At 37.4% G+C, this 9,962-nt stretch overlaps 2 protein-coding genes across 2 annotated transcripts; both read left to right on the forward strand.

Annotated features, from left to right (window-relative positions):
• Positions 1-5,250: 5,250 nt before the first annotated feature.
• On the forward strand, positions 5,251-8,917 carry LOC122014612. The gene is made up of 2 exons (XM_042570939.1): positions 5,251-8,456; positions 8,862-8,917. The coding sequence occupies exon 1, from the start codon at positions 5,331-5,333 to the stop codon at positions 7,110-7,112; it is 1,782 nt and encodes a 593-aa protein (XP_042426873.1). The 5' UTR covers positions 5,251-5,330; the 3' UTR covers positions 7,113-8,456; positions 8,862-8,917.
• On the forward strand, positions 7,114-8,460 carry LOC122014210 (putative disease resistance protein RGA4). The gene has a single exon (XM_042570384.1). It carries the CDS (start codon positions 7,114-7,116, stop codon positions 8,458-8,460), a length of 1,347 nt encoding a protein of 448 aa, XP_042426318.1.
• Positions 8,918-9,962: the final 1,045 nt, after the last annotated feature.

Genomic DNA, 9,962 nt, shown 5'->3' on the forward strand with positions numbered 1-9,962 from the left:
ATTACAATTTACGTACAAATATTGCTAATGAAAGAAAAACAAAGCTATACCGACAAATAATGAATTAAAAGAAAACCGGAGTGAGTCGTCGGAGCTTTGTGAACGTCGTTGGAGCGCAGAGTAGCAGAGTGATTGAACTCAGAGTTCTCAGAACACAGATATGTTGAAGCTCCTGCCTGGGGCTTCTTTTATATGCTGCTCCGGGCGCCTGGATCCCTTCCGGGCGCCTGGAATGTGACGTAACACTCCCAACCAGCATGCTCCAAGTGTCAACGTCGTCCTGGGGATAAAACTTGCCTCCGGGCGCCTGGATACCTTCCAGGCGCCCGGACTTCCGAGCGCCCAGAACCATCCCGGGCGCCCGGACCCTCACTGTTTCCTACCTGCAAAACAGTGTTAGTCCGAGGCAAATAAAAACCCTGCAGCACAGATTGTAAGCACATTTTTATAGATACGCTAAGTAATAAAAATTAACAACAAGAGTATGACTTAGATTCCGTCTTTCCGAGACCGGAATCTAGTCACGATCTCGACTTAAACATCCGAAATGGATCTAAGCCGGATCGACGCCTAATGTCCCCTTCCCGGGAACGCGTCCTCACAGTCACTCCCCTCCAGTGACTTACCTCACTTACCTGCCAGACGTCCGGTCAGCCCGTCGACCCGTCTGGACTTCTCGCCAAGCGTCCGGTCAGCCCGTCGACCCGCTTGGACTTCTCGCCAGCTATCCGGTCAGCCCGTCGACCTAGCTGGACTTCTTGCCAAGCGTCCTGTCAGCCCGTCGACCCGCTTGGACTTCTCGCCAGCTATCCGGTCAGCCCGTCGACCTAGCTGGACTTTTCCTGCACACTTGATCAAAGTGTCAGACAACAACACAACTAACTTAACCTATTTGTCATTCATCAAAACCTGGGTTAGACCGTTAGTGCTACCCGCACCAACACAAATTACTTATGAAGGTTAGACATTTATATTTGTCTTGTTAGCATTGTTTCTATCCAATACTATAAGTCTCAAGTTTGATACATTTTAATGTACTATGAATTAAGTTATAGTTTGCTGCCACATTAGCAGCTAATCAAGAATAGCTGTTACCATGCGAACATTACTGGACTAACTTGTTATAACAGCTACTAGACAATAGCTGATACAACGACAAACTTGTGTTGTAGCAGCTAAGTAACTGTAGATGCTATAATGTATTATACAAGGCCGAGATAAATCAACCCATAGTTTAAAATAAAAAGTAAAAATTACTGATTCTATTAAACAGACAAAATATAGAAGATAGTTATTACAAGACACCAACAAAATAAACAAGGAACATCAACACAACAAAATGAAATGCTACAAAATGACCCTTCTCTAGCCTAAGGACTTATAAGGTGAGCCCCTAGCATTCCATGCTTTCCAACATATCAATAGCCACTTTAACAGCTATCTTAATCTTCACCAGTGTTTGAAGGGTTCGCTTCAACTGGATCACCAATTGATCCCGCTTTTGCTGCAAAGATGCTGGTGGCTTAGAAGGGAGGGAGGCCGAAGAGTCTTCCCAAGACCCCAAAGAAGAGGTAGATGTCGATTCATTGATCACTATCATGGGGCCAGGACAAGGTATTATTTTCTTACTTCTCAAAGGAGAAGCCATTATCTAAAATTGAATGGTTTAGGATAATGAAGGATAAAGGATTTAGGATGCCATCTTTATAATGGTGTAATTTCATCAATTCCATAGTTAAGTGCGATGGATGTGTGTTATTATGAGTGTGTTATTCTCCATGTGTTTAAGATGTCGAATGTCCACTAATTAAGTGAGTTACTGACAACTCATTTAATTAATATCTTAATTAGTCCAAGAGTAGTACCACTCAACCTTATCGTCATGTCAGACTAAGTCCACCTGCAGGGTTTAACATGACAATCCTTATGAGCTCCTCTTAGGGACATTATCAACCTAGATCACTAGGACACAATTTCATTCTATAATCAACAACACACACTATAAGTAATATCATTTCCCAACTTATCAAGCTTATTGATTTATCGAACTAAATCTCACCTATTGATAAATTAAAGAAATAAATATCAAATATATGTGCTTGTTATTATATTAGGATTAAGAGCACACACTTCCATAATAACTGAGGTCTTTGTTCCTTTATAAAGTCAGTATAAAAGAAATGACCTCTAATGGTCCTACTCAATACACTCTAAGTGTACTAGTATAATTATATAGTTAAGATAAACTAATACCTAATTACACTACGATCTTCCAATGATTTGTTCCTTTCCATCTTGGTCGTGAGCTACTATTTATAATTTATAAGGTACTGATAACATTATCTTCTGTATGTGACACCACATACTATGTTATCTAGAATATAAATTAATTGAACAACTACAAACAAATGTAGATAATTTGACCAAATGTGATTCTTTATTTAAAATAAATTTTATAAAAGCTTAGGCTTTCAGTATACACTCTAACAACTAGGTCTTCCTACCCATGGCCAGTAGATTTTTGCCTTCCCCAGGATTCAAACTCTAAACCTTCAGGATAAGTACTAGAGTTTATAAATCCTGGTAGCCAAGTGAGCGCCACTCACTTGGCTACCAGGATTCATAAACTCTAGTACTTATCTTGGAGGTCTAGAGTTCGAATCCTGGGGAAGGAAAAAATCCACTGCCAGGGGTGGGAAAACCTAGTGAGTAACGACACAGCCGAGGGTTGTCGGTTGATAACATAAGGGGTCGCCAGTTGGACCGCCAGTGGGGCCGCCCAAGGGACCGTCAAGGGGCCACCAGTTGGATCGCCCAAGGGGCCGAGTTGTAACATTTTTCTTTATCTCTAAACAATCTCTCTTCATATGACCTTTTCCTCCACACTTGTAGCAAATGATCATCTTCTTCCTTCTTGACTTAGAACGATGCTTGTTGTCATTACTCGATCCATGTCGAGATTTACTCCTATTACGTTCTTGGTTGCTATTTACCATAAGTCATTTTCCCTGAAAAACTTCATCGTTTGTTTTCTTCCTTTGATGAAGACCTAGTAACCCACATGTAATCTCCTCCAATTTATGAGTTTTCTTACCCCATAGCAAAGTAGTAACCAAATATTCATACGTAGGAGATGAAGGTAGAGAATTCAACAACATTAGCGCCTTGTCTTTGTCCTTGATCTTCACATCAACTAACTTTAAATCATTCATGATTTGGTTGAATAAGTTGATGTGCTAGCTCAAATCAGTTCCCTCTATCATCTTCGGTCCATATAATTTTTACTTGAGATACAGTTTGTTTGGTAATTACTTTGACATGTACCAACTTTTCTAACTTTTGCAAAATTGTCACCAGTGATTCCTCATCCATGACATGGTACATTTCATCATTCCTAGCCCCTTTCGTCCCCTATCTTTCCTCGCTGGGATAAGAGAGCCTGATGCTCCCTTTTGTGGATTCTTTCCCAACAAGGGTCGGGGGAAGGAAGCAGATGGAATCCAGCCGGACAAGCACTGGCTTTCGACAGACTAGCTCGCTGCTCCAGATAACTAATACAAAGAAACGTCATTCCTTATTTCTCTTTCGCCTAGCTTACATCCGTAAGACAAAGCTTGATTTTGCCACCACTTTCACCTAAAGTTCTTCCTAATCGGACTAGTTTCCATTCTCCTAGCACCTTCACTATGTCTTGTTGCACCAACAAGTCCTTGACCCTTCTCTGCCATAATTTGAAGTTCTCGATTCCATCAAACTTCACCATATCAAACTTCATAGAAGACGCCCCCGATATGTTGAAGAAATCCACCAACACCTCGCTCTGATACCAATTGTTGTGCAACCTCTAATGCTAAAGAAGAGGAAAAGAGAAAGATTGTGTGGAGCAACGAAACAAAGACATACAAGAAAGAGCAAACACGAGGAAAAAATGGAGTAGAAGAGTTATCGTGGTTTTATAATGTGTCTATTTTATAAAACGGCTGAAGTTTTATTAGAATTCTCTCTACATGAAAGAGTCATGATAATGATGATACTACCAATAGGTTCATAATGATCCCTATAAATATTATCCAAACCCCAACCTGCTAAAATAGATCCGAAAAACCGTAATAGAATCTTATTACAAAAAAAAAAAAATCATAATAAAATTTTTCTACAACTTTTTATTTGTATCCGTGGTGTCTCTCACATTGACTTTCACTTAGATATGAGTTACTTGTCAATAAAGTGAAATAGAACCAAATAAACAATCCAACCAACTAAAATTCGATTCAATATATTAAGAAGTTCAATATTTTAAAAAAAAATCGATAAGTTCAAGTAAATCGATTTAATTCTGATTATGAATTTTGAAATTCCATTAAATCAATTAAATTTCTTTTTATTAAATAATAAAAAGAAGATTTTTTTTACTTTTATTAAATCGATTAAGTTTTTATTTAAAAGTTTTAATATTTTTTTAAAAATTAGTTAATTTGGTTATTGACCAAATTAATTAATTTTTTTATCGATTCAATTGGTTGAAAAAAAAAGTAATTAATTTAATTTTAATAAATTTGCTTCAGTTTTAATAGAAACTTCACTCCTATTAATATCGAAGCTTCAAATTACGTCCGTAGGTTCGAGAATGGCTATAAACAAAAAAAAAAAACAAATTACATGTTTTTTTTGATTAAATGGCAATCTCATAAGTATTAATAAACATTCTTTAAGTTGAGATTTATTAATTTAATAATCTAGATAAATTATTAAATTTTAAAGTATAAAATAAATTTAATAATTATTTTAAAGTATAAATAAATAGGACACTCAGCCAAACGTCCCTTACAATCCATCCTTAGGATAACATAAAGGTAATCACGGATCAATTTATAATTGACCATTAAATTAGCTAAGGAATGGGAGGATTTTTTTCTTACCTCATTATAACACATTAATCCATCTCTACTTTATATAAAAGATGCTAAACTTGTCTACCTTCTCCACACAATTAATCAATCTATACTCTTCTGCAGATGGGGGTGGGGGACTATAGTAAATTAAATATGACAAGGATTTTAATTTGTCACAAGCCTTTTTGTGGATTGCAGTTTGCTTGAGATGTGGATTAAGGATATTTATGTTGCAGGATAGAGCATGATGTTTATTCAACTCGATGAGCAAAAGAATACTTCACTTTGCTTGTAGGGAAGCCAAATGAAAGATGCTCATGGTAATAAAGTTTGCTTCACGGTGGTGTAGATATCAAAACTAGTTTGGTTCACTACCATTCTCTCCAACCATTCCATAAACTCATTCACTAGCAAAGAAAATAAGAGGTTGAAGAAATTATGTTGGTGTTCTTGGAATTGAAGCATCTCTTGCTGGAGGTGCTACCATCGCCTACCATGGTGGCACAAGGCCGCTTGCTGTGTATCCAAAATCACTTGGCCATGGTTTGTGATAGCCTTTGGGCTATCAATTCAATGATCGAAATCCCTGAGATGGGACTGCTGTTTAACTATATTTGGCATCATCGTTTTAATTCGCCTTTAGATGTTCCTGTAGAATTTGCAGATTGGGTGACAGATGTGGCTACAGCAGTTATAGATGTGGGAGAGTTGCTCAGTCGAATCATGTATTGGGAAGCAAGTTTGCACTTTCGCCATGTTATTCTAGTGGAGCTGAAAGAGATGTTGTGCGACTTGAATTCTCTTGTGCTGAGAGGATCTGCAATGGGTCTTCCAAGGGACCCTATGGGTTCTATGAACCCACTCCGAGAAGACTACTCAATTGTCTTACAAAATGAGGTGGTGGGCAGACATGAAGATCTAGAGAAACTCATTGAAATCTTTCAACAACAACAACTAGTACCATCTAACAACAATGGCGATGATTACAACCCCTTTGTTATTGTCATAGATGGCGAAGAAAGGGTTGGGAAGACGACCTTGGCACATATGATCTACCACCACACTTGGGTGCGCCAACAATTTCATCATCGCATTTGGGTGGATCTACCACCCAGTGTTTCGACACTCGAGATGATTAAGATTATCGGAAAAGAATTTGCAGAGTCCATAAACAATGAAGAATACTGTGATCAGAAATTACACCTAGAGCTGCCGTTACAAGCCATGTGGGAATATATTAATGAACAACTCGATGGGAGTAGATACTTGTTGGTGCTTTATTGTCTAGATTTGAATAGTTTGATATCGCAACCAGAATGGAGTGAGTTGAAGAACATCCTGTTGCGTGTGGGCGGGCCTGGAAGTGCAGTCTTAGTCATCCTCAAATCATCAACACAATCAGTGAGTGATATGAGTTTTCAAAATAGGGTAAAGGATATTACAACATACTGCTTGAAACCCTTATCTGATGATGCATGGCTAGAATTATTCAAGAGACACGCAGCAATGACAATCCCCCCATCAAAGCGGGACATAGTATTCAAGGGCAGTACATTTGCTATGCCACTCTTCCAATTGGTTGGTCAAACTTATGGGGCAAAGTTTTGGGGATCGTTAGGCCATAGTATTCAAGTAGAAGATCTCTTTCCTTGTGAAATAAAAGACATTCATATGGTTAGGAATTTTCCATTTGCCATCGTACGATTACTCCAATACCATTATCTACTTGATAAGGATTATAATGTCATCTTACACATATTGACCGTTGAAGGCCTCATACCAGTTGAAGGCCTCTCTCCAGGTTGGACTGAGATCTATGAGAGATTTCGTTATGGAGAAGAATCAACATTCTGTTTTCCAAGGAAGGTATATTTGCATAGGAAGGTTCCAGGAGATTCAACTACTATTCCAAGGTGCTGTCGCTATTTGCGTTTGGAAATTAATCCTAGAGCGATACCATTTCGACTGCCAACCATGCCAGTTGAGGTGAGCAAGAAGATGATAGCATTGATTTTACGAGAAGATGAGGCAACGACACAAGAAGATGATAAAAGAATGACATTTCAAGTATACAAAAAAAAGGCTAATGAAACCAGCAACTACAATATCACTTCAAGTATACAAAAAAAGGCGAACCAAAGCAGCAACTGCAATATCGAAGTTCCTCGACAAGATGTCGGTAAGACTCGTACATTTGCATATATTAGTTGTAGAAACTAGTATGATCCAAAGCCTACCAAATGAAATTAGCAAATTGGTTAGCTTGAGATACCTCCATCTTTCAAAGCTTGAGATAGAATTACTTCCGAAATCACTTTTTGACCTACCTAATTTGCGAATTTTAAGTTTGCTTCATTGCAAAAATCTTCAAAAGATACCTGAACGAATCCATAAGCTTAAGAAGTTGCAGATTTTAAAACTAGCTTATTGCACAAAGCTTCAGCAGTTACCAAGATCTATAACAAGACTCAAAAACTTGGAAGAGCTTAATGTGGAAGGTTGTTGTTTTTTGAGGAAGCTACCGGAGGATTTGGTCAGTTTTAAATCACTGAGAATCCTCAACGTTGCAGGATGTGCATCTTTGTCTCAAATTCCCCATGGGATCGAGCAATCAATTGGCCTTCGTAAGTTGTCAGGAATATTTGTTGGTGTCAATGAAGGTTTTGAGCTCACACAGTTGCAAGCTTTAACAAATCTTCATGAATTAAGATTACGAAACATAGAACGAACAGAGGAGACTCAAACTGAAGTGCTGATGGGCCAACAAAGTCTTTGGGACTTGTCATTACATTGGGGTGGTGAAGAAAAAAAAGAAAGTTCTGAATCAACTACATCACTGCAGGTACTCGAAGCTCTTCGACCCAGCTTGCAGCTAAAAAGGCTAGAGATCATTTCTTATAAGGGAGTGGAATTTCCTACTTGGATGAGTAAACAACAACTTGCTGGTTTCAATTCTTTAGTTGAGGTCAGACTCATCAATCTCAAGAGGTGTGCTACGTTACCATCACTTGGTCAGCTTGCTAATCTTGGGAAACTTGAAATAAGTGGCATGGATTTAATAACACACTTAGATGATGCATTCTATGGTGATGGCGACATATTTCCTATGTTAACAGAACTAACTTTCTCAGAAATGCTTGCACTAGAGAAATGGTACATGCCGAAAAGAAAATATATTCGATATTTTTCAAAGCTTAGGCAATTGTCATTAATTCAGTGCCCAAAACTCAAGGAAATAAATCTATTTATGGATGCTGCAATTAGAATTTGGTTGAACAACGAGACAATATGGTCTGTTAAATTTTGCAGTTGGCACAACCTCCAAAACATTCAAATAATAGAGATAGTCGGGTGCCAAGAGCTAAGGTGTCTGCCACAGGGTATGCAAAGGTTGAAGCGTCTATATAAGATGATAATTAACAGCTGTAACAATTTGACGACTTTAGTAGCATTGGATTCACTTGAAGAATTGAACATATATGCTTGCCCAGTGCTAGCATTCAACCTAGCAGCATTTACAAAACTCAGGACGCTTACAATTAAAGGTTGCCCAAAGATGCAAATGTGAGTGTGATCTTCATCTCTTAGTAGATTTCATTTAATTACTCCTCCTATATATGCTTCTATTCATATATATACCGATGATAACTGCTGGATTAGTTATTGATTCAATCAAAGTAGTTATTTATTCTCTTCTCCCTTCTCTACCTATTAGACGTTATTACTTACTATTACTGCATAAACTTGTTACTTAGGTAATTAAACAAAAATTAACCAACTTGTATGATTAGTAGTATAATGTGTTTGACAACAAAACTTAACAGTTCATATGAAAGATTGATCCCACCTACCATTTGCTTAGCCATTGGACATACTAAAATAACAAGATTGAGAAATTATGATTTTTTTTCTTTTATTAGATTTGAAAATTTGATCAACAAAGTGCAGCCACAATGCTTATTATTTCAGTTATCACGATGCCTGGAAGAAAAAAGATGAGGAACGACGGTGGAAAAAAGAAGAAGAGATCAGAAGAAGAAGAAGATGGGTGGCATAGAATGATGCAAGTAGTTCTCTTCGCCAAACTGAATGATTCAGTACTGGACATGTTGCAAGCAACAGCCGATCGACTTAGAGCGGTGGCATAAGAAGAAGAGAAGATCGTAATTGACGTTGATCTGTTTGTTGGAATCATATCTTCTTAGTGTGCTTTAATTTGGTTAATCATCTAGCTCATTTTTTTTAATTTTATTTTGTGAAATTAATGTGCGTTTGCTGTGAAATCCTCTATTTGTCCTGCATCATTAATCAAATACAAGTTATAGCTTGTGAACTTTCTTAGTCTTGAGATACTTTTTTTTTTTTTTTTTTTTTGATGAATTTATGCAACTAATCAAATTGATTTATAAATGTTTATCAGCGTCACAAAACTCATGCATATAGTTAACGATGTCCATGAACTTAATTTGACAGTTGCTCGATTTGTTGGAGGTTTTAAAATTAATATTATCTTAAATTATTTTATTATTTATTTGAGACATCTCGATTCGATATTTTATCTTTGCATGAATTTATTGTCTAATGTTTTTTAAAACATATAACATAATTACTATTTGTTAATTTATTTTTTAATTTAAATATATAAAAATACTTTATTTGTTTAAATTATTTATAATAGATTAAAAACGAATGATATATAAGTTTTATTTATTGAATCAATGATTTAATTCAATAAGATGATTGATACGGTGCATATTTTATGGGGTCGGTATGATGATGTGGTTATGAGTCAACATCACAAGAGGGTCAGAAGTCAAGCTGACTTGGAAGTCAGGAAGGTCAAAAGTCAAGCCTCCGTGGCCGGTTAAGAATCAAGCTGACCTGGAAGTCAGGAAGGTCAGAAGTCAAGCCTCCCTGGCCGGACAGCAGTCAAGCAGACGTGGAGATCAGGGAGGTCAAAAGTCAAGCTTGCGTGGCCAAGGTCAAAGCCTCAGCTGACATAGTAGTCAAAGGAGGGGGTCATAAATCGGACAAGAACCAGCCCTGATAGTAGTCAAGGACAGGGCCCAC

Source organism: Zingiber officinale, chromosome 8B, assembly GCF_018446385.1.
Source record: "Zingiber officinale cultivar Zhangliang chromosome 8B, Zo_v1.1, whole genome shotgun sequence".
NCBI lineage: Eukaryota > Viridiplantae > Streptophyta > Magnoliopsida > Zingiberales > Zingiberaceae > Zingiber > Zingiber officinale.

Excerpts from the sequence above, each read along its gene's own strand:
- LOC122014612 (XM_042570939.1), top strand. The coding sequence starts at position 5,331 with ATGTTGGTGTTCTTGGAATTGAAGCATCTCTTGCTGGAGGTGCTACCA.
- LOC122014210 (XM_042570384.1), top strand. The coding sequence starts at position 7,114 with ATGATCCAAAGCCTACCAAATGAAATTAGCAAATTGGTTAGCTTGAGA.